At 36.4% G+C, this 26,556-nt stretch overlaps 1 protein-coding gene across 3 annotated transcripts in view; it reads right to left on the bottom strand.

Annotated features, from left to right (window-relative positions):
- ephb1 (EPH receptor B1) overlaps positions 1-26,556 on the bottom strand; it is a 267,402-nt gene that overhangs the window by 40,897 nt on the left and 199,949 nt on the right. For all 3 annotated transcript variants that reach the window (XM_077221927.1, XM_077221929.1, XM_077221928.1), the window contains one exon: positions 3,477-3,639. In XM_077221927.1, coding sequence (XP_077078042.1) covers positions 3,477-3,639 — 163 coding nt within the window. The remainder of the gene's footprint in view (positions 1-3,476; positions 3,640-26,556) is intronic.

Below are 26,556 nucleotides of genomic sequence, written 5' to 3'. Positions count from 1 at the left end.
AACAATTAAAACCACATATACAAATCATGCACACACGCATGCAACAAACATGCAAATAAGCCATGCATGTTTTGAGTGTGTATTTTAAATGCTGATTTGCAAGTTTGTTGTATCCATATGCGTGTATGTGATTGATTGATTGAATGATTGAATGATTTGTGTGCTTGTAGGGTCAGTTTTGGCAGGTCACGCTAGTCAAGCTTGCATCAGCTGACTCTCAGCTGATCCATGTCTACCTATAGGAATACGATGCCTATCACTGTATACATATATAAGCTCCTTCTGTATTATCAGCAGCTATCGCGTTTCTCAGGAGCTAATTACCCTCCTCCATCCCCAGCTCCTCCTCTTGTCCAGTCAGTATGTCATTCTGATCCTTCTTTAATCAGATTAAATTCTCGATTATGTTGTACTTTAATATCTTGAATTAAGGATATCTGCAATACATTCATGTTGGTTCTGTTCTGTTTACCCTAAGTGGGGTTATTGTTGCTCTTCCTGCTCTTATCCACGCTAGGCTGCATGGATGCGCAGGGAGTTCTTGCCCAAAACTAATTGTCAATCGTATTTGAAGATAGTGGTCCTGACAGAAGTGTTGTGTGTGTATCCTGCACATCCTGTAGCTCAAACAGTAGAATATGGTGCTGCTGTAGCAATGCCGAGGTCATGGGTTTGATACATTGAATGCAATGTAAGTGACTTTGGATAAAAATGCATGATTGCAGGTGTAAAGCTCAAGTGGATAAATTATAGTCCAGTGAGAGCATACATCACATTGTCTAAAAACATGTTCACATATTAGTCCTGTGTCTCTTTGTGTGTGTGTCCCAGATTGCCAGTGCAGTTCAGTTATATTTACACCAATGTGACAGAAAAGACAAGGAGGGTGTAAAAGATGAAGTCTAAAAAATGGATGCGCAAGTGAGCTGGACAGGTAAACTGTGTGTGTGTGTGAGTGTGTGTGTGTGTGTGGGTGTGTGTGTGTGTGTGTGTGTGTGGTGCTCCAGAAACTAGCCAGCTGCTTGGCGGATGTCTTTCTGTCCTGTAGAGTCCAGTCCCCCTTGGCATCCAAAGTGTGTGTGTCCCTGGCACAGTCATCAGGCAGGATATGCTAGACTACAGATACAATGCCATTAATCAAACCCAAGAGAGAGACAGAGGTTACCAGAGAGAGAGAGAGAGAGAGAGAGAGAGAGAGAGAGAGAGAGAGAGAGAGAGAGAGAGAGAGAGAGAGAGAGAGAGAGAGAGAGAGAGAGAGAGAGAGAGAGAGAGAGAGAGAGAGAGAGAGAGAGAGAGAGGCTTTATGTTTCTTGTTGTTCATTTTAAAGTTTGAAATGGCCTAAATTTCCAAAGAACATCAACAAAAAAAAAGAAATAAGACTGGACTTGGAAAAAATAAAATGCACTCTAAATGAAACAAACTGATTTTTTCCTGCTTGTGTGTGTGTGTGTGAGAGTGTTTTCAGAACTAATAAATGAAATGAGCCCTAAGACACAATAAACACATCCACTCACTTCCGCTGAGAGAGAGCGAGAGACTGAAAAAACAGAGAGAAAGAGAGTGAAGACAGTGTTAGATTGCTGGGACGAACAAATAAGACTAGATAGATAGATAGATAGATAGATAGATAGATAGATAGATAGATAGATAGATAGATAGATAGATAGATAGATAGATAGATAGATAGATAGTAGGGGTGTGCAAAGCAGCCGGTATTTGTATCTGTATTTGTATTTGTTGAGGGGGGAAAAGTATTTGTATTTGTATTCGAGTAAAATCCAAAATAGGCGTAAAAATCTAGTTTTTTTGCGTTACACTTCTAATTTACGTTATAGTGTAAGTATTCTTTAATTATATAAATCCAGCAATGAACATGTACCAAGGAACGTCATTGAAAAGAAAATAACATAACAGCCATTACCTCATCCATGGTTAAACCAACAACTAATAAAATACCATTGTGAACATTATGAATCCCACCACCCCCCGTCCTTGTTGGAGGACGCTGAACAGACAGAATAAGTAAGGGATAATGTATAGCGAGGCGGTTGATTATGAGCCTGACGCGAAGCGGAGGGGTCTTGAATCAGCCTGAAGGGTTTGTATTCGCTATAACAACCACCTCGCTATACATTATCCCGCTTACTACATGGCTACCTACCAAATAAATCAATAATTCTACTCAAAATATTGATTTAAAAAGGAGTTTATTGATTTAAAAACGATTGTATTGCTTCCGCTAAAAAAAATAGTCCGTTCCGTCTCTACGTTTAGAATCCATGGCAACGCTCTGTTTTTCATGGCAACGGTGTGTTATTCTTAGCAGCGGTCTGTTATTAAGAAATAACCATGGAAATAACAGACCGCATTCTACATTAGAATTTAACCAAGCCATGTAATAAAAACAAATAATTACGGAGCTAACAGAGCTACGTAAACAGAGCGAACATGAGAGCACCCGGCTGCAGACGTCAATAATGCAGCGTGATGAAATAATCTCCCGATCAAACTCCACTTCCCGAAAGTTATAAACTGCCTCCGGAACCCAGTTAAGGTACAAAAATCTATTCAACAAAAATAGTAATGCAGTTAAGTGTTTTTTCGCTCAGCCGAGCCCTCTCTGTTGCTGTGTGGAGCAGCCTGTGTCAGTCACCTCTTCCTGAACGTCACTCACTCACTCGCGAACTACGGTCTCGTGAGGAAACGCAGCTTTTTGATATAAAGTTTTTCTTGTTCCCGAATACAAATATTTTCTAAAGTATTTGTTCGAAATAAGTATTCGTAAAAAACACGTTATTTGTGCCTTTCCGAATACCGTATTCGGGTTCGGCTCCACCCCTAATAGATAGATAGATAGATAGATTGATAGATTGATAGATTGATTGATAGATTGATAGATTGATAGATTGATAGATTGATAGATAGATAGATAGATAGATAGATAGATAGATAGATAGACGGATAGATAGACAGACAGACAGATAGACAGACGGACGGACGATGCACTAGTTTATGATCGAATCAGGAAACAAAATGTACAAGCGTGGTTTTGTAGATCATAAGCAAACTTAAAACAATCCACGTCACATCCTGATGTCACGTGTCTTTAGGGAATCTTTACGGGATGTGTGTGAACGAACGCACAGATTCCAGAAAATTACTGTTAGTGTGAATGAACCAAAATCAAATGAACCCAGGGCAAATCCCAGGACACATTAGCAATGTATTTTCCAGAATCTCTGTGTGAAAGGGGCTAGTGATGATCATTCAAAAATATACTGAGCATAAAAAATAGAATAGTGGAGTGTTTCTTTCGACACAATTCAAAAAAAATTGTGCTCAAGGAATGAAATCACCCAGATCCAAAGAGCGCCTCCGCACACACACACACACACACACACACACACACACACACACACACACACACACACACACACACACACACACACACACACGCGCGCGAGGGGGTTCGTACCATCTGTGAGGCTTTGGAAGCACATTTTGCTGCTGTATTTGCCGAAACCAGCAACAGTCCTGGCTCGAACCTGCATCACGTACATGGTGCCCGGCCGTAGTCCATCCACACGAGCCGTATTCGTCTGACTCCTCACCTGTGTGGAGTTCATCTCAGACAGCTCCTGAGAGAAGACAGAGAGAGATGGACACGTTTTTCAAACAATTAGAGATTTCACACATTTGTTTCTCCCAGATAGCAATGAGACCAAATGGAGACCTTATCTTAAGTCCATCACTTATCAGATGTTTCCCTTTAGAAAAATACCCTAAACATTGCATATTTGTTTCTTTTAGAGTTTTAGAAGAGATTTAAACAATGTCACAAACTGTGCTCAGATTTTTCAAGAGACAGTACCAAGGTCTGCAATAAAAGATCTCAATATAAGCTCAATTATTCTCATCAAAGTCCAAATTACCTTTTATCTATATTATTTAAACTGTATAGCTCTGTACAAGTACTCAGTTTTCCAAAATGATTATAGGAGAAACATCTGAAATGACATTGATACCCAAAAGAAAAGAAAACTGAGCTCTCTATTTAGTCATGTAAGCTATACAAATGGAACCTCTGGCTCTAAGCAATAACACGTTCCTTTTTGGAAGGGGAGTTTAATAAAATGAGGCTCTTTGAACAGCCGCAGACGAGCACTGATTCCATCAAAAAAGGACATTTAGGAGCAGACGAGACTGTAATGTGTGTGAGTGAAAAGTGATGAGATTTCACTTTCTAAACTCCATCAACGCCTCACCGAGAGAAAGTGTGTGTAAGTGCGTAAAAAGAGAAAGAGAGGGTGATAGACTATAATTGGCCAAATAATTAATCCTGTTATCATTCTGTACATTCGTTCTGTACATACATCCATAATCATGTACATTCAAAAGGAATTATATCAAACTGGTAACCGTTTCATCCCTACTTGTAACCCTCAGACTAGAGTGAGCTTGGCGACCCCTGGTAAATCTTTAGCGATCCCTAGTGGGGGTCAGGACTAATATATATATATATATATATATATATATATATATATATATATATACACACACACATATATGCCTCATTAGTGGCTGTTTCTATGGGCCTCGATTCATAAGCCATCCACCATATTGGAACATTCAAAGCCAGTCCATGAAAATTCGAGAGCAAATTGTCTGCAACCAAAGTTAGACGCATGTATGATTATCAATATCTACAATAGATTTCAGCAGATGATTTTGCTAAACTAACACAATACAACAAGGCAAAAGCATTAGCTAACACGTCACTAAAGCGTTACCATAGTGTAAAAACCTGAAATATTGAGTTCATATATATTAAAACACAAGCCAACATATTCTCACCTGTGAAAGGTTATCCCATTTCTTCGGGAATTTAAATCTCGGCGGTTTCACAACCAGAAGCTGCACAATGTTGTGGCATTGTGTACATATCTATGGTCCCGACCCCCAGCGGTATAGCTGCTATTCTCAAATAGCAGGCATAATAGCAGCAAATATACAAACTCTGCGATTTGGACACTCTCATAAGATCAATTTAAATCACACTGTACGATGTGGATCTAAAAACTTGGGTACGCTTTGTATGTAGACTGTACGATGATGATACCTATTGAATTGTAGGCTACAACGCAAGTTAGTATAGAATAATAAAACATCATCAGCATGCGCTAGTGGAAAACAAATAGAGCAAGATGAATCGCACTTTGTGGTTTTTATTTGCACTGAAAAAAGAGGCGGCGGCGAAAGAGGAGAATATGGAAGCGGTCGTGGCTAGGGAAAAGAGGCTAACTTGGCATGCCAGTTTTGTAAACGGAGCTTGAGGTAAGTGGTTTTAAGTTTAAGTGCCATGTAGCGTTGAATAATACACCATTTTATGTTGCATTTTTATTGGCTAGTCATTTGACGCATGTCGTTGCAGCAAACACACAGTGAGGATCATGCTAAATTTCTGACACTATCGCAGGGTATCTTTGTTCGCAAGACCGTGACAATGGCCGTCTTTGAACCACTGTAAGATGTAGGACCACCGTTCAGGAGCCCTGGGCCACAGAAATCGCCACGACTTTTGTCTGGGAATGTGTACCTTGCATTAGAGTGCGTTTTTAAAATAAAGAAATGGCATACTATCATTTTATTGTCATTTAAATATATAGTGCGGTTAGCAATGTAGACATTTTTCCACAGCAGCTTTCAAGTCAACACGACATCGAAATTGACCATTTAAGATCCAATCAATTTCTGATAAAAAAAAAAAAAAATCAAATCCTTTCCAACATTATTTCACGTTGAATGCCTCAATTAATTTGAGAACACAATCACGTTATGGAAGTGAAATGCGTTGCAAACAGTGTTTCATGTTCACCTTAAAAAACAGCCTCCTTTATACTTGAAAAAAAAATAAGAAAACAGAAAGCTTCCTGTTAATTTGGAAGAGATGAAAGGCAAATAATAATTTGAGAAATATGGAAAAAGCTAAATAAAAGAAAAAAATAAACTTAATGGCGAAAACTACTTTTCACAGGACACAGAAGCTGATTCACCTGTCAGTTAATGTCTCAGAGCAGAACTGATGCAGTTCCATTGGATTTTAGTTTGCACTCATCAGTCGGCTCAAATAAAAATGTACCATGATATAAGAAACTTAACAGATAAGAGTAAACCAGGATGAAATCTTGTGTGTGAAAATTAAATTAGACTGGTTCATTCCAACTATAGACAGTTATAAAATGCAACAAATAAGATGTATATTCTTATATTGATGATGTAATGCGTTACCTCAGTGTGTGCATCTGTTCAAACACTAAAATATACAGTATAATGCACTGGCAAGCACTGACACTGGTTTAAACACATTATCAACCATAATTATCCCAAATTATTATTGAAGATGACTTAATTTTGTTATAAAAATCACAAAAACCATTGTAAAAATCATAACTAATGATTTTTACAACAGAGATGAATCCACATGGAACTAACTTACAGCTGGACAGTGACACTATTTTTATTACCCAGGCTGCATTTATGTGATAAAAATTAAGTAAAAACAGTTATATTGTGATAAATTATTATACAATTTTTTTTTTTATTTGAATATAATTTCAAATGTAATTTATTCCTGTGATGGAATTACTCCAGTCTTCAGAGTCACATGATCCTTCCGAGATCATTCTAATATGCTGATTTGCCGCTTAAGAAACATTTGTTATACATTTCTGATTGAAATCGAAATGAAATAGCAAATGTTGTAATGTAAAGGCCCAACCATGGACTGGAGTTGAAAATTAGCAATAGCTATAAACTCTTTTTGCATAGCATCGGTTACAGACTTGTCTTGTACTATGTTTAATTGCAATGTCCATGTCAAATAAATGAATAAATAAATAAATAAATAAATAATTATCAATGTTTAAAACAGCTGTGCTGCTTAAAGGTGCAGTATGTAAGATTGACAGATAGCGGTTGAAATTTTCAAAGAAACGAGTATTGTGAACTCAGCATGTTTCCTAAATATCTGCAAACAAATTATGGTATTTGTATGATTTAGTCAAAAAATGACATACATCAACTTTTACATGTTTGAGGAAACATTTTTTTCAGGAGTCTTTCTTAGATGAATAGAAAGTTCAAAAGAACAGCATTTGAAATAAAAATATTTTGTAACTTAAACATCTTTACTGTTGCTTTTGACCAATTTAAAGCATCCTTACTAAATAAAATTACTAATAAAAAATAAGTAAATAAATAAACCTTTTGAATAGTAGTATTATTTACAATGTGTCCCTATATTACCTGCCCGAATACTGTTATGATCTATATGCGTCACATTTTTTCTGTGTCTGTTTTGACAGTTTCTTTTTACTTTGTTCTGTGCTTGTGTTGTGGGCGAAAGCAAAAAGTGCCAAAATGAAACAGTATTTCGGGAGTGAGAAAAAGGAGACCGATTTAGTAAAGACTCTCAGATACAGAAAAGCAAGACTTGCTGCAACATTCAATTTAGTTTTCAAGGTCTCATCAAAATTCACAGCAGCACGACGCTGAAAACCCACGCTACACACGAAAACCCCCACTGTGATGGCCGAAGGCGAAATCTGTTTCTTAACAACTGCAACATAATAACAATAATCAGGGGAAAAAATAACAGTGATATTAATAATTGAGGTTCATATCGTGTATGAGTGACATGTGAAGGGGCAGGAGGTTTTGATGTGTTGTCAGTAATTTACCAAACAAGACGGTATGCCTAAATATGTGTCATCCTCACAGTGGTAAATGAACAGAAATGAAAAAAGTCTGCACCTGACATCATCCCAGCCATAAAACACACATGAAGTGCACTAGAGCGTTGACATAAATAATGAAGGACACTCACAAACACCATCATGACCTCACCACTGGGCCATCAATAAATAAGAACAGCTAGTGTCATTTAGGGCATCAGATGAACAATTGTGTGTGTGTGTGAATCTGCCATCCTTTTTTAAAGAAATGCTGTCATCATTTACTCAACCTTTCTTTTTGTTGAATGATTATTTATTCTAAACTTTTCCACACAATGAAAGGAAAAAGGGATGGATGCTGTCAACTCATAAAACATCACTATAAAAGAATGACTTGTGCCAAATAGAAGTTTTATATTATAATACTATATATTATATAAAGCTTGTGAGTATTATGACATATGACAAATTGTGTTAGGAACTGACTGAAATTTCAATCAATATTTGCTGAATTACAAGATTTTGTGGGTGAACTAGCCCCTATTATGCTTTTTCGAATATTACCTTTCATGTAGTGTGTTAAAGTTCTGCAAAGTTTCAAATATCAAAGTGCACGATAAATGGAGGTTTTGTCTTTAAAAAATAAAGAATTGATTCTGATCTGCCTGAAACAAGTCCTCAATAATTCCAGCCTTATTTCCTGCAATAACCTACAGATGTTTGTAACAAATTTGCAAAATTCCAGCCTATTCTTCAATGGCTACCTGTGAACAACGTTTACTTTGACCTGCCCTTTATCATGTAGCTGAAGCCTGGAAGGATTTGGTTTGTGTTGGACATGTCAAGAAGATGCTGTTTTCTGTGAAAGCAAATCCACTTTGCATGCACTTCCAAAGGATGACAACCTGATACGGTAAAAACAACGCCATCGTTACTGTTCGTATCACTGAAAATACGATGCCTGTGGAAGCCAGATTTGGTAATGGCGTTTCGTGTCCGACACAGGCTTTAAGCGGTAGACCAATCACAACAGACTGGGTCATCTGACCAATCAGAGCAGAGTAGGCTCTCGGAAAAAAGGAGTTTAGAGAAACCAAATCCTTGATCGAATAGTTTCAGACACTGAGATGAAGAAGAAGTGAAGAACCTGCAATGTATATTGTGAAAAAAATACAGGTTTTTTTACCTTGGATGCATGTAAACCAACTGTAGGAAACCTCCAGAACTAAAATGGGAGCCTTTAAAAGAGCATAATAAACTTTAAAAGGCACTTTAAAAGCAGAAACCGTTCCTCAAAATAGTGTTTCCACCTTAATTTGCATACCCCATTACCTCTGGGGGATTATTAACCCTTTAAATGCGTTGCGACAGATCACAATCTGCCTTAAAACCTGTCAGAAACACTGCTATTCTGGAGATTAACTAACCGCAGTGCTGACTGACACAAATTAACATGATTTAAAAATAAATAAATAAACAACAGCTCTTTATAATGAGCAGAACAAACAATCTCAGATTCTGTTTTGTGATTTCTTAAAGACTCTTACGTCTTATCAAGGATACCTTTGATTGTGGACAAACAAATTAATCTGAAAGAAAATGCCCCATGTGAATATGTTCAGAATCAAATACTAGCAAACTACTTATTGCATTCTGCTCTTAGAACACGGAATGCTTCCCCTGGACATTTGAAAACAGTATGGGAAACAGTATGCAAGCAATAATATCATACTATAGAATGCCACTTTGTTGTATGATTTGATCAAGTTACATGTTTGATTTAGCAAATGTTTTAATTAATAACAATATGACTTAACAATTATTCATAATATTTTATCATTAAAATATTAAAATCATATTTTAATTCTACTTTCTACTTAATTTACAGTTTATAATTATTTTCAATTATTTTTTAAAGTATTTAATTACATGAAACTATTCTGTTATTTTATTTTGCAACTAATTTTGTATAAATTCTGACCAGTTAATGAAAAAGAGATCATTGTAAAAAATCAGTTGCTCTTGATTTGCTCAAACTTCACAATTAGTAAGCATAATATGGAAGTGCTATTCTGAACAGCCAGTGTGCTGCTTTGCTTTACATGTTGTCCTGGCTACTTTTCCCCCGGCAGTGAAACCCCCTCAGGGGGCGGCCCTCTCCCGCTGTCAGTCAAATGGGGATTATGGGAAGTCCCTCCCCACTTCATGCACCTCAAGATGGTGTGGAAAGTGGGAGGGGCTTGTGGCAGGCAGCCAATAGGAGTGGCTGCCAAGGTAGACAGACACGGCTCTCAGCAGGTCCTCAGTGAGCAGTGGGACTGTTTTGGCAGGAGGCAGGTGTCACCCCATAGACCAGCAAAGCAATCTGTCCTGCTGAAGGGAGTTGCCTGTCTTAAATACACACACACACACACACACACAAACAGGAGGACGGGGCTGGTGTCAAATCAGTCCTTCTGTTAATGGACCGTGGACCGCATACACACACACCATCTCAAACATCCTCCAGTGAACATGACACGGCTGGCAGTGGCAAAGTGCCACTTCCCCCAACTGGGTGGCACATGCCACCTCTGCTCGCAGGATGGCAATACCACCTGGTAAGACCTATGAAACACAAAGGCAGTACTGGGGAACATTACTTTTAAAAGAATATTTTTGCATAAGCTGCTAAAAATGTGTAGAGAATCACAAATTCAATTATTAATTCAATTCTGATTCATAGGGCTATATTTCAATATGTACTCTTCCTGCTATCACTTTTTTTACTCAAATTGCTATAAATTTTACGGATAATTAAAAAAAAAAACCAGAAAGTAACACTAAATTAAACATAACATTTTGATGTAGAGATACTAAAATAGTATTTTTTTAATTGTAAAACATACTCCAATTTTCTATATATTGTATTCTAAATAATTTTATTTACAACATTTTTAAATGTACATTTCTTTTTGTATGCAGCCTGCTAGAGATGTTTTTTTGCTGTTATTTTTATGATGTTATCTTTTTATTGCATACAATTCAATGCACACATTCACAACTCAAACAATCTTTTTCACTTTGTCTATGGAGATCCAGCACCTTGCAAAGTGGTACATTAAGACAAAATCTATTTTGGATTCAAATAAAACATAACATTTACTTTTTAAATACATTTCATATAGAGCTGCACGATTCTGAATAAATTGAGGATCAAGATTTTTTGTTTGTTTGTTTCAAATAGATCACGATTCTCCCACGATTGTGTAATTGAACAGACAACTGGACATAATAACATGTAATTTACATGGTTCTGGTGAAATTCATGGTTCAGTTAATTGCTGCTGTTTATTTAAAAATGTTTAATTATTTTGAAAGAATAATTTTAAAACATTGGTTTGAATAAATGCTATAATTACTCACTTGTAAATACTTAACTTGTTTCATTAATGGATAAGCGTTTTTGAACAAATCTCAAAAAAACGATTCAATGACAAATATACTTTTTAACAGTCACTTTTCACCACCTAGTGGTGTAGAAAATGTAATTGATACAATCGTTATTTAAAGTGGCAAGTTACTTTCAAAAGGTGATTTGCTCAATTTTGATTGCTACCGTAGAAAACAGTGTTTATATCTAAATTATATATACAGCGGCAGCGCAAACACAGATTTGATTGTTCCAATGTGATTCTGTCAAAGGTTTAATACACACCGGCGAATCGTTGTCTTTTAGGAATGCGATTGTATGGGTGTTTGAATCGAGATTAGTCGTGCAGCTCTAATTTCATTTAAAAAATATAAATTTTACTTCAAATTATTATTATTTTATTCAAAATAAACAAAAGAGCCCAAACTACACTGTAAAGCCTAACGCTCAAAATAATAAATTAGTTTGAGTTTGAGTAGGACAAACTTAAATTACACTAATTAGATCAGTCAAATTAACTTGTATGAGTATTTAGCACTTTCACAGAACTTGAAAGAAAAAGAAAGTGCTAAATACTCATACAAGTTAATTTGTCTGAACTAATAAGTGTAATTTAAGTTTATATGTATATATATATATATATATATATATATATATATATATATATATATATATATATAAATACATATTACACTTTATTTTAGCATTTACTCTCCCTTTCGAGTGGGAGAAAAGGAGAGTACTCGAAAGGGAGAGTAAACGCTAAAAGTGTAATATATATACTGTGTATATATATATATATTTTTTTTTTTTTTTTTTTTTGCAAGATTAATGTTAAGTGGGTGATTTAGTAGTGATTCAATTATGCTAATTTAGAAGAATTTCTGTTAATGTTGGTTTTAGGATTACCATCATGGTGACAATGGGTGCATGCAGCTTGATTTGAGAGCAAATACAACTTTTATATTGATGCACTCATACAGCAAGAGCTACTGTATAACAAACTATTGTTTACATGTAAACAACTTATGTATGTTAGCAAACTAGCTTAAAGCTAGCTAAGTTTATACTAATAAAAGTGTTCACATTGAGATTACATGAAAGTTTTAAGTTAAATGCATGAATACAAATCTGCCAGTTCTGCTTACTATACTTTAACTTTTTTACCTTAAAAAAATTGAGGCAACTGATCGCCTTACATTTTTTGAGTTTTGCCAACTTATTCGGTTTTACAGTGTACACAGTTAATAAGCATACTTCCAGGGAGTACTGTGCAAGCCGAGAAAATGCCATTATGATGAATGAGAATGCTTACAGATAGGTATTATAGACCTCATTGGTTACCTGGATCACTGATTTCGGGATTCTTTCTATGGATCAGACTGGCACTGTACGTGTTGAGCTATGGGTTCAACTCTGTATTCACAACAGCATGGAGAGATCGCTGAGATTGAATTCATTCAACTGAAACAAAACCTTGTATTGGCCTTGTGTATTGTTTCATATCTTTTTTAATAACAGCATCACTTTCCAACTGACTGCTGGGTTACACTTCCTGCTACACGTGCTGCATAATGCTGACAGATTCAAAGTAATATTTAGCTACAATCAAATTAAATTTCAAAATATGAACTTACTGTAAGTTATAATATGATGTGGCAAATCTACTGATTCTAATTAGTCATTTGCTGATGTGAGAAAAAACGATCAAACCCATTCTAAAAAATAAAATTGAGTCATGGATAAAAAAAACATACGCATGATTTGGTTGAGAAGCACTCTAATATTGTTGCATCAAATAATAATTTGTAAACTATAACATGAGCAGTCTAGTTTTGTCGCGACTAGCTCACTTCCATTATAAATCAACTAATCTGTGGGTGTGTTTGTAGAATTGTGAGGGATGCAGCTGTACGTGTCGCTCGCTCTCGGTATAGACAGAGTGTCTACAGATAAGACAGAGAGAGAAGTAGCAGGAAGCACAGGAGAATCACAAAGTGCTGTAGGCTGAGATCAAACAGCGTACGTGGGCTTTTATGGATTATGATTTTGCCGTGCGTGGGCTTGTTATTATAGAGCGTTCTATTAGAGAAATGTAATATTGTAGTATTGTTTATGAAGACTAATGTTGGCATGTTAACTGAGAGACATTCTGAATGAAGCTTAATGTATTTTTAAAGATGCCAATATGAGATGACTCATAATTCTCTACCTCTGGGCTAAAAGCAGCAAGCCTGAAACCAGAAACACACACACACACGGACGCACGCACACAGGCGCACAAAAACACACACTCACACGCATTAATTCCATTTTTATTGCAGTTAATGGAGGCCCTGACCTTTTAAAAGGAAGTTATCTTCTGTGTCATGAAACTCTGAGAGACAGAGATCAGAGAAAAAGGACAGAGAGAGAGAGAGAGAGAGAGAGAGAGAGAGAGAGAGAGAGAGAGAGAGAGAGAGAGAGAGAGAGAGAGAGAGAGAGAGAGAGAGAAGAGAGAGAAAGAGAGAGTCTCATAGAGATCCCAATTAAAATTTAGCTGAAAATATTAGGATCAAATATTAGATTGAGCAAATTGCCCTCTATGGCAGTGGGGTGTGGAGACAACTGACAAATCCAAATCAAGAATTCACAAAATGAGGGAAAACTTCCAACTGAGACCCTGCATGCATAAATATGTAAATAAATATCCTACAAGGATATTGCTCACAACAAATAATGCATGCATGGCAGAATTAGGCAAAATATCCACTATTTATAAAAGAGCAATGAAATTCTGGAAACATCTCAAATTCATTGACTCTCACTAATACCATTACAAGTGCAATACCAAGAGCTGAGCAAAGAAACCATAGCTTCTCTCAACTGTTCCAGATCATGTACTGACCCTCATCACACTGATGCTCTGAACCAGAACAATACTGCCAAACTTATTTAATTAAATCAAATTACAGCACAAATGAAACACAATTACATTACTCATTGGGAAACTCAAACACAACAACAAAGTAAAATGCAATCCTATTTGGGCCTATAGAGAGAATAAGCCAATGCAGACTATCTGACAGACAAAGAACTGAGAGCCACCTTGAGCAGATACAGACTCAGTGGACACAAGCTCTCAGTAGAGACAGGAAAACATGGCTGCCGCAGGAACAGAGGTTGAGTCCACGCACTGACATCAGAACGAAATCCAGACAGAGCTGCACTTTCTAACAATGCATACAATACAAAGATATCTGAACAATGTTAAATGAAGTGCATACACCACACTTTTAAAACACTATCAAACAATGAAAAAATGGTCCTTTCTATTAGGAGAACACAAAAACTGCTGTGTGTTAGAAGCACAACTTCCTGGCACAATATAAGAGACAATGAATGATCCGTCTGACTTGATTCCCTCATCGGTAGATAAACTGGATCTTGTATTACTTCTTTATTCAGTTATTTAAATTTGTTAAAATTGTACACTTTCCTAATTTTAATATTTCACTTTATTTAATTTTGCACTAACATGTTATTGTACTTTACATTGCAGACATGTTGTACACAGCCTAGCTGCCACTGCTTTGACAATATAAACGTACCGATTTTGTCATGCCAATTATGCAGACTGAAATTAAAATTAAAATTAAGAGAGAGAGAGAGACAGAGAGAGAGAGAGAGAGAGACAGAGAGAGAAGAAGTGAAGAAGGGATTGTAATTAGACTTAAATTAAAGGTTACCTGTCACATTTGAGACATGAAAATTATGTCTTTCTTTCATTCTTCATTACTTTTCCAACACAATTTATTTCACTCATACATGTAAACATTCTTATGAAAATTGTCATACTAAATTGTAACAATTTAAGTAACAATGTCAATCAATGAAAATTTTCATCAAATCACTTAAATGCTATGGCAATTATCTAACCAATCAAATCAAACCAATTAATCACGTCAAAAAATTTCAGAAAATTAATTTAATGCATTAATAAAAATACATTACTTATAGTGACAGATGAGCAAATCATTTAATAGATATTGCAAAAACTGACTTTAGAAGGGTTGGCTCTCCACAGAACATAAAATATTCATTTTATTTTATTTTTCGTGTTCGCATTTATGAGGAAAAAACAATGTAGCTACGTTACAGTTCTCCGTTGGACGCGACCGCTTTGAAGCGGCACTAAAAGACTGTTTTAAAACTTTCACAGAGACCTCAAACAGAAGACACAAATTTCTTTAAAGTGAATTTCGATTTGTACCAATTGTATCTTAATTTTAATCAATGTTTCATCAACCAATTGCCTGGATTTAATAAATAAGAAGTATATATAGCAGACAATAGATAATCACGACACGGAGGCGGCTGCGCGTGAACTGGAACGCGTCTCATAAATTAACCGAAACTCAATGTAGGCTATAAGGTAGCCTATCCTACTTCACAGACCTGAAATATATATATATATATATATATATATATATATATATATATATATTGAAATGTCTACTTGTAAACAGAAAAATTCAAAACGAAAGAAAACGGACTGCTCTCTGCTTATCTGTATGAAATGTGCATTTCTCTCTGGCGCATTCACTACTGCGAAGATCGCGAGTCAGCAACGTCAATTTCATCTTTATTAATAAACAATTAAAATGTCTCCTTGCTATATTTGACATAATCATAATCATTGCTTTTGCCGGTTCTTTGTGACAGCTTTTAGGTTTCCTTACATCATGTTACGTTAACGCATCACCACCGCATCAAAAACAGGATTGCGTAAAACAAGAAAAATAACACCTAAACATAGCCTAACTGTTTAGAAAGAAAACACAGAGCAAATGGAGTAGCCTAATGCGCATACGTCCATCTCGCGAATATACAGTCTTCTTCACCCATTAGGCCCTTTTCCACTGGCCAGCACGAGCACAGAGGCCGAAAAGGCTATCATAATTACATAATCTGATCGATCAAATATACTCAACAAAAATGCATATGCAACTTATTATAGTTTTTTTTTCTAAAGGTTCAATAAACTACCAAATAAACTGTCCAATAAAATGTAGAAAAAAAAAACAGTATTATTTCATATGTGAGGCTTTACATAGTTTATGTGAAACTTTATGTGAAAAAATGTCTTGTGAAGTAATGGGTCAAACAATTGCAGCCAATGTAAATCTCTGCTTCAACTGTTCAGCTGGCGGCAGGTCATTTGAGTTTGACACAACCCTCTGTCGGATCAGATTTACACTCCAGCGTGAGAGCTAAAGCTGATGGTTGCACAGGGGTTGGTGTGACCCGTAGCTTTCAGATTCACAGGACAGATGACCTGAGTGCGATCTCAAAGCATTCAGGGTTACAGAGCTGAAAGTTTTACTGCAGTAAATAAACCACAGAATATGATGGCGTTAGTGGAAATGTGTCTTCCAAGAGGCAATTTGAGAGTGTTTTATGCAAGCTAAGATTTTAATAGCCTGGTCACATTCGCCTAATGGCAGAACTCGGATACAGGCATTTTTATGAGATTGCAACTTACCATCCCATATCTGTTTGTAAATGCCGGACAGGGTCGTGGAGTTCACTATAGCTGATTTTAGATCTCTCAAGCTTCATATTACCGGAAGCACATCACAGCATTTCGAGGAGCACAGGAAATGTGGCGGCACGGTGCCAGACTTCAGCAGTTCTCCATTAGCCTTGATGATTGAGGTTAGAAACTCATGGACCCTTGCCCCAGAAAACCAGCACTACATCTATAAGGGTCCATGTAGTTATCTCACCCAGTATGGGAGATGCAGCGTAGCCTTCTGCGTTACTGGAAGTGACAGCTTCTGCTGTAATTGACAGCTAAGTTGTGGAAGCCTGCAGCTCTTTTGAAGGGAGTTGGGAAGTTCTGTGGAGAGTCTCGGCGAAGGTGAGAAACTGGAGCCCCTCCAGCAGTGTGCAAGTACAGCCACAAAAAGTTATAGTGGAGAGGTTTGTTTAGACTGGTGGTTCTCAGAAGGTTTCGCTTTAGATTTAACTTTGACATTGGACATCCAGATAGCATTTTTAAAGTTGAATGTAGTCTGGTTTCTATTTTGTTTAATCGTGCATCGTTTTGACTATGGTTTCTGTTGATGTTATTTTCTATTATGATTAGGATTATGATTAATAATAATAGTAATACAACTTAATATAATAATAATAATTTAATTTAAAATATTGATATAATTAAAATAATATAATAATAAAAAATTAATAATATTACAATATTAATTATAAATCTATTTAAAAATATGGAAAGCATTCTCTTGTAATAATATATATATATATATATATATATATATATATATATATATATATATATATATATATATATATATATATATATATATATATATATATTGGCCATTCTACAGAACTGGTCGCACAACCAAACAAGAACACAAATGATTGAATTGAAAATCATTTAAGTATTCAAATCATAGATGTTTACTAAGATCCTTCTATTACCCATTGATACCAACAATGATATTTAAAATATCAGTAAGCTTAATTAATATAAAATCATCATTTATTCGGGAGGTGGCTGTCCTGAACCCTAACCCCTAAATGTCAACGTATGGAAATTATATTGAAATCATTTTTGCGATTTTTATCAATTGTTGTTTTTAAAAATATATTTTTGAAAAATATATTTATTTTATATTTTCTTAGTAAATCATGAAACTTTATGTAAAAAAATGTGTCCTGCGTTTTCATGTCACTACCGAAACAGTATATGTTTTAGTCCATTGGCTGAGACTGATTTTGACTACAGGAAATATTTTTGATCAGGAAATATTCCCGTGTCCCTCTCTATCAGCTACATAGTGAGTAGATAGGGCCCATCATTTTGAGGTAAATGTGTTCAAAAATCTGAAAATCTGTGTGTAACTTTAAGGAACGTCACTATTAAACACCTTTTTTCTGCAATTAAGCAAACTTTTTGGGGTGTTATTCCATAAAATGTATATTTTTATGTGTGTACAACTGTTCAGAAATGTGCTAGGTAACCATGTGCTGATTAGCATCTTAAAGCTAAGATCAGAAGTATCTAAAATTGTCACTACCGAAACAGTCATGTTTCTATCATTAGGATTTTAGTAGTGTTTAAGTGTGTGAATAAAATTCTGAAATAAAAGAGCTAAAACAGCATTCTGAAAACAGGTCGTTGGGAGACACTGCTGATGATTTATGGGGATTAATAAAAAAGGAGTGAGTGGATTTTTATCACTATTGGGTGGTTGTGTACACACACTGCCAACACACATTTATGTCCAAACAGCATGCAAAAGTGAATTTTGCATAATATGGGACCTTTATTGTATATGTCCAAAAAACGGATAATCTCATACTTTTTAATAGTGCTATCGTGGCGTAATAATCTGTTTGGTTGTAAAATGTATTACCTGAATGAAATAAAATCGAATGGATCGTCCTGTGGAATTATTCATTCACAGACAGCATACGAAGATGTTCAACTAATAAAGATCTTCATCTCTGGCAAAAATATGATGCATTTGCAGATTTGCTTTCAATAGACTAAACTATAGATCCACGGCCACTTCATCCAACGCTCTTGATGTTCTTAAATCTTCCTGTTACGAATCCGAGTCAAGTGTGATTGAACGCGCTTCAGACGATTCAGTGCGTGAGGAACTGAACAGATCATTCAGACTGATTCGCAAACCGATTTAGACAGATCTGCCAACTTGTTTGATGAAGTCTGTGAACAGAATCGACTCAAAAGAGTGATTCATTTGTAAATTGAGCATCGCTCATGCCCATAAAAAGATACACAACACCTTTTGTTTGTTTGTTTTGGAACTTTTTGTTTGTTTGTTTTTCGCGTCTACCTTGTCATCTCCTTCTTTGCTGAACAGTCGTTTGCCTGGACTTTATCATTGTCATTTCCCTGTGGATTTACTGTGGATATAACGCGGATACTGACAACTTTCCAACTCATCACTGGCACTCATCCAACTTACACAACTCTGCTGCTGTTTGCCGATCTTCGCGCTACTCCACTGTACCTTCTACGTAGGTGGCTGATGACTCTCCACTCCCTCGCTTATCTATTGTGGACAGTTTTTTGAGTGGTAGGTTACCCCCTATCATTCAATTTATCTGACAAGGTCTTCATACTGCGTTGATCATGCATAATTAGCGATGTGAGTGTTGCTGCTTTCTTGCACTCTACTGCAAGAGAAGTGTGTTCTTAAATGGCCAGTGATGTTGTTTTGTCTCTACATGTCCGCGGTCTAATTATGCATACTGCAAGCAACGTCCCAGTCCCTGTACTGCTTAGAGTTCTATCTCTGGGATTATTACTCTGCTGTGTCATACCCATGGCGCCTAACTACTCGCTACTCCAACTGCGTTGCATGAGAACGCGTCCTCGTCTCGACGCGACTACACACAGGCTCTGCACTGAGCTCGGGTTCGCTAGGCGACCGCGCTATGTCCATCGTTCCTGTCGCCTCCATTTCTCATCGCGCTGCTCGTCGCCTTCAGCCATTCCTTCCATCTGGTCGAACCGCTCGGATACCCACTATTCTATGCTGCCTTCTACTCACCGTGGAATAAATCTTACCTCATTAATAACTGTTTCCTGTGATCTGTCTCTGACTAATACACGCAATGACTGCGCGTTTCATCCGCCAGTAGCGCTGTTTAACTGTTGTTCCCTCACAGATAAGGCTACCGTGCTTTGCGCACTACTAACTGAGAAAAACTTCGACTTATTGCTCTTCACTGAAACATGGCAAACTCCTAATGACTATTTCCACCTAAATCTTCTAACTCCCTCTGGATACAGCTACCTGACCAAACTTCGTTTGACATCAAGGGTGGCCTGGCTGCTGTTCACCGCAGCAGCATTCCAGTCAAAACTTGACTTTCATGTGACTTTAACTTTTGAATATCTAGTTCTCAAGGTTTCTGGTACATCTCCAATGATCTTGATTCTCCTGTATCGTCCACCTAAAGCTATCTCAAATTTCTTCAGTGAACTGCATGAACTGTTAACCATTTCCTCTGCCTTATCCTCTTGTGTTATATTACTTGGTGATTTCAACATGCATGTTGATACTGATTGTGCAGAATCGCGTGAACTCTTGTCATTATTTGAATGTTTCTTGTACGACATGTCGATTTTGCTACACACTCAAAAGGTCACACACTGGATCTTGTCTGCACTACTGGTCTACATAATGTTTCCGTGCTTGGTTCTCAAATTGGACTGTCTGATCACCTCCTCGTTGAACTAAACTGTGAAATGTCTCTTCCCCGCCTCAGGGTGAAATCTACTATAACCTTCCGTAAACTAAATTTTGTTAATCCATTACTGTTTTCTGAATCTGTACAAACTCATCTTCTCTGATATTACTGAACACACTAGCTCTTTTGATATCCTTACCAAATATAATGCCTGTATTTCCGCTGCCCTTGATACACATGCCCCTCTTAAAAGTAGAGTTGTACCTTCTACACACACGTCTCCCTGGTTTACCCCTGCACTTTGCAATCTAAAAACAGCTGGTCGTTGCCTTGAACGCCTTTACAGGAAAACAAGTTTGACTGTTCACCTTACTGCTTACACTGACCACATCCAATTCTACAAATCTGCTATAAACACTGCACGCTCTGGTTACTACTCTACTACTATCAATAATGCATCCTCTCGACCTAAAGCACTATTTTCAGTAGTCAATAAACTCACCAACCCTCCTGCACCTGTCATTAGTAACTCACCAGACCTCTGTGAGTCATTCCTGCATTTCTTTTTTTTAAAAACTGATAGCATTCACAATCATTTCCCATCCATGATCTCTCCTGTCTACACACACGACTTCGCCACTGCTTTTACTCCTTGTACTCTCACTGATTTTGCCCCCCCAACCCCTGCTTATATCTCTGAGCTAATCAACAAAGCAAACATCTTCCTGTCATCTTGATCCAGCTCCTACTATTTTACTTAAAAAATGTGCACCTGTTATTTCTCTGCCGATTTCACTTCTCATTTCCCAACTACTAAGTACTGGTTCTGTTCCTCTGGAATTAAAAACTGCTGCTGTCACTCCTGTCCAAAGAAACCCGGCCTCGACCCTACCAACATGACCAATTACAGACCAATCTCAAATCTACCATTTCTTTTGAAACTGCTTGAGAAAGTGGTCGCTGCCCAACTTCAAACACACATGTCATCTAACAACCACTATGAATGTTTTCAATCCGCTTTCCGCACCCTCCACAGCACCCTCTAGAGCACTCCACACCCTCTAGATATTTCCTCTGCGTTCGACACAATCTCTCACAGTTCTCATCTCACGACTCTCTGCTCTTGGTGTTTCTGGAACTGCACTATCTTGTTTAACTTCCTACCTGTCTGATCGTCAGCATTATATCTCTATCCGCCAGGCTAAGTCCACTACTGCCTCTGTCCCGCACAGTGTTCCCCAGGGTTCTGTTCTTGGGCCTCGTCTCTTCATCATCTACATGCTCCCATTAGGTAACATCATCCGTCAACATGACTTTAAATTCCATTGCTACGCAGATGACACACAACTATACATCCATTCACAACGCAATGCTCCTTTTCCCACAAATTCCATATCAGCCTGTATTGATGATATAAATGCTTGGATGACCAGTAATTTTCTCAAACTAAACACTGATAAAACAGATCTACTTCTTATTGGCTCACCTCGATTTACATCCTGTTTCTGTGTTGAAAATGTTCACATTGCTGGAGTTTCAGTTCAACCTTCCACTACTGTCAAAAACCTTGGTATAATCTTTGATTCATCTCTTTCCTTCCTTCCACACTTTTTCTCTCTCACTAAGTCTGCCTTCTTTCACCCTCGTAATATCGCACGCTTACGTCCATTTCTGAACATCAGCGATGCTGAAACCTTGGTTCACGCTTTAATCACATCACGGCTTGATTACTGCAATTCTCTTTTCTATGGCTTACCCAACTCATCTATAAATAAAATCCAATACATTCAGAACTCCGCAGCTAGGGTCTTTACATACACAAAGAAATCTTCCCACATTACTCCGATTTTACGCAGACTTCATTGGCTACCAGTACGTTTTCGTATTAACTACAAGATACTCCTTATCACATTCAAAGCACTACATGGTCTTGCCCCCACCTATATTTCTGATCTCATCCATACCTACTCCCCAGTTCATACACTTAGATCCTCCGATATCGGTCTTTTAACGATCCCACGGCACAAACTATCATCATTTGGTGGAAGGGCTTTTTGTACTGCTGCCCCAACTCTCTGGAATTCTATTCCCCAACACATCCGCTACCTTTCATCATTACACGATTTCAAAACTCACCTTAAAACGTATCTTTTTGCTACTTGTTTCCCTTGATTTCTATGTATATGTACCACTATCTCAATTTATTTTTATTGTTTCTATCTCATGTGTCTATGTCATGTTTATTTGTACTTTATGGTAAAGCGACCTTGAGTACTCTGAAAGACGCTATATAAAATAAACATATTATTATTATTATTTTATACAGCGTGCTTGGAATAAACTCATTTAACAACATGTAATTCCATTAAAATTAAGTAACGAGAGGAACGTCGCCCAACGTAACATGTAAAAGTATACACCTTGTGTCCCTGACAGGAAAATACCCTGCTGCGCGATCTGTGACAGTAGGCGCGGCGTCAACTATGTTAAATATACTAGGCTACACATGGAATTGCGCGAAAATATAACGATATTCGAAAAAGCTATTTTATGATCCCAACCCTTCTTTGAGAATAGATTAACGGTGGCATTTTTTTTATCGCCTGATAATAGTCTCACGTTAACGCAGCACGTTAACGCCGATAACGGCCCACCACTAATTGTGTGTACAGTATGTTTTTGTATATGTACTGTGTGGCTAGCCTTTGTGTCAGTACATATATGTATATGTTGGAGGAATCCCTTGAACATGAGATGATAGATCTCAAGGGGTTATCCTGAAATAAAATTCAATTAAATTTAAACTTTATGCCTTTTAAAAAGAAAGATTAGATTAAAAATACAACAAATCTCATAAATTACATTTCAAATATTGTTAAAATTGCAATTGTTATTGATATACCTGTGAAATGTTTTTTAATAAAATAGCAAAACATGTATTTACAAGGTAGATGTAAACAAAATCTTAATAGGTCAATATAACTCTTCGTATTAAATTATATATCATTGTGTTTCGGTAGTGACAAATTTGGGGAGGAAAATATTCCAAAATTTTCTAAAAATACAATATGGGAATTAACTGCATAATTACTAGAGATTTGTACCTCGGATATTATAAAATTTGCATACGTTAAAAAAAGTGGAAAAATACATTATTTTCAAGACGTTTCCAGCTTTGAACCAATTCTGTAGAATGGCCCATAAATTGATATTTATATACAGTATTTATATGCCTCAATAAACTCCTAATTACTGCTTATTAATAGTAAGTAAGGTAGTTGTTAAGTTTAAGTATTGGGTAGGATTAAGGGATGTGGAATATTGTCATGCAGACCAACCATTAATATATGCTTTATAAGTACTAATAAACCGCCAATATCCTAATATGCATGCATGCTAATAAGCAACTTAGTTAATAATGAGAATTGGAGCCTAAACAAAAGTGTCACCTTATTATTAATTTGATTACAATTTAATTAAAGAATCTATAAAAAATAATGAAATATATATAAAAAAGCATTCTCTTTTCTTTAAAATATTAATATTGACATGCATCAGAAACCAAAACAATGTAAGGTGATCCCCCCCCAAAAAAAAAAAAAAAAAAACAAGCCAGACTAACATTAAACATTAAAATATGATTTTGTGTTGTCACCACTTGATGTCAGTCAGTGTATTATATTCTATATATTGTAAATCCCATTTATTTTGATAACCTTAATTACATTAATGACTTATTTAATATTTTACATACAAATATTTTAAAGCTAAATATTTGTTTGTTTCTCCTGTCCGTGACCCCTTCAGAAAAGATCTGTGTTCAATGTTTGGGTTGTGACCCACCAGTTGAGAAACACTGGTTTAGATTAGACATATTCACAGTATGAAAAACGATAACCGGCTGAGCTACTAGACGGTAATGAGAATTGTAGCAACCAGTAAGCTTTAGGCAAGAGAAGCGAGTACAGAACATATGTTTGCAGAATTGATACAACCAAATACACTCTAAAGATAAAACTCCTTCGTTTTGCTAGTCAGAAGAGTCTCTGAATGTACAGTATAACGTTACATGGATTTTATGGAAGTCTAAACCAAGTCACGCACGTTCATGTTGGCCTTGTGGCTGCTTAGAACATGGTACAAGACAATCAGATACATCTGTGAAACTAGATCACGTGTGATACAAACTGAGTAGCAGGACGGCTTCAATTAGAGCTGAAACTTTAAGTCTTACCCACAGTTCTCTCCTGCAGTGTGTGCATGTGCCGTCACATTTTTATATTTCTGCTGATTTAGCCACCGAATTTGATCTCATGCCTGAAAAAATGGACTCAGGTTGTCACGGTGGCTTGGAGAATAAGCATCTGCCAGTCCTGCTGTCAAGCGAACCGTAAAAAGACCCTCGAGCGGAATTGCGCTGATCTCATCTTGACGGATGCAGTGCAAGGAGATCGACTGGAGCTAGAATAATGTATTCACACATATGACTCCTTCACCAGGTGCTCTATTTCATTATTTATAATCCGACAGATGACCGCATTCCTCGTTCTTTTTTTTTTTTTTACTGGCTTTGTAGATTTAAAGTTGAAGTGTGTCATTTCTGAACCATTAACTTAATTTGCAAATCTAGTGATTCTTGGATGGTGAACTGGTTTTACTTCATCTTCTATCCGTAACTATAAAATAAAATCAAATATTTCAAATTAGTTGTTTAATATCAGCATATTAGCATGATTTGTAAAGGATCATGTGACACTGAAGACTGGAGTAATGATGCTGAATCATCACAGGAATAAAATGCATTTTAAAATATATTAAATTAGAAAACTGTTTCTTTAAATTGTAATATTTCACAATATTAGTGTTTTACTGTATTTTTTTATCAATTAAACTTTTGAACGATAGATAGTGTATAGGTAGTGTATATACTTCTATTGGGGAAAGTTACTTTTTAAAGTATTGCGTTATAGTAGGCGCTATTCTCTTAAAAAAGTAACTAATTGTGTTACTTAGTTACTTTTTAAGGAAAGATAACTTCAAAGTATGTAATGTTTGCATTACTTTTTCTCACCTGGGCTGGGCTTGTTTGTTTGTTTTTAATAACATAAAAAAGTTCTAATTTTGACAAATGTAAAGGCCCTTTCACACAAAAAGTTAAATTAATAAGCCTCAGGCTGAAGGCGTTTAACTGAAAAAGTAACCGGTATTTTGTTGTAACTTTACTGAAAAGGTAATCACAATACTTGCAATGTATCCAACGATACCCTAAACTGATAGTTACCAATGGAAAATGGATAAATAAAAAGTACACACATCACCGTTAATCTTTCTCTAAACATTACACTTGCCCTTCCCTCTGTCTCTGATTGGTTCACTGAGTGGCAGAAGGGGTGTGGCCTGCTCATAAACATAGAAGACCTCGTGACAGTTGTCTGAACACATCAGTCTGCTTCTTTACACCCTCTCCTAATCAGAACCATGTAAACAACCTTTTAGAAACCTGTTATCAAAACAATATTGCCAATATATTTCTAAAACATGAACAAGTCTGTAATTAATTATAAGGTCTCAAAAAGCAGATGAGGTTGAAACACCGCAACACGCTTTCCACAACGCTCATGTTTTCATGCCTAAAAGAAAGACGCATTAATGATATTTTCTCTGCGGTGTCTGATTCTGAAGTACCTTCCTCCTTCTCGCCTGTTTTATAAATCAGCATATGATTACACGACATGCATATTTATAAGGAAATAAGTGCTGCACTTGTGCTATTTGCATTTGAGTAAACTATTGTCGAGAGGAAAGAATAATCCCGGATATAGACATTATTATCCCCAAGCTTTTGATTAAACCAATTTTCATAACGTAGCTCATTTATCTTGCCAAACATCACTGCAGAAATGACAATAGTTAAAGATTTGTCCTCCAGAGAAATGTGTAGTTCAGTGTTTGTAGACTTCAGTCATTACATGAAGAAGAGAAAGTCTGCGCATGTTTTCACAAATTGTGGTTTCTACTAATCAGGGCTGGGTGTAACAACTTACAAACTATAATTTCAATTAACAATGGTAAATTTAAACAGGAAATTAACATCAGATAACGGTTTATTAAAGGGTGTGTTCACACTCGTAGTTCGGTTCGGTTGGTCCGGATTTAAAAAAAAAGAAACATTTAGTCCT

This window comes from Siphateles boraxobius, unplaced genomic scaffold (genome assembly GCF_051911475.1).
Source record: "Siphateles boraxobius isolate OS27281-9 unplaced genomic scaffold, OSU_SipBor_1 86, whole genome shotgun sequence".
NCBI classification, from domain to species: Eukaryota; Metazoa; Chordata; class Actinopteri; order Cypriniformes; family Leuciscidae; genus Siphateles; species Siphateles boraxobius.
The sequence above is the reverse complement of the archived record's forward strand: the minus strand, read 5'-3'. Positions and strand labels throughout refer to the sequence as shown.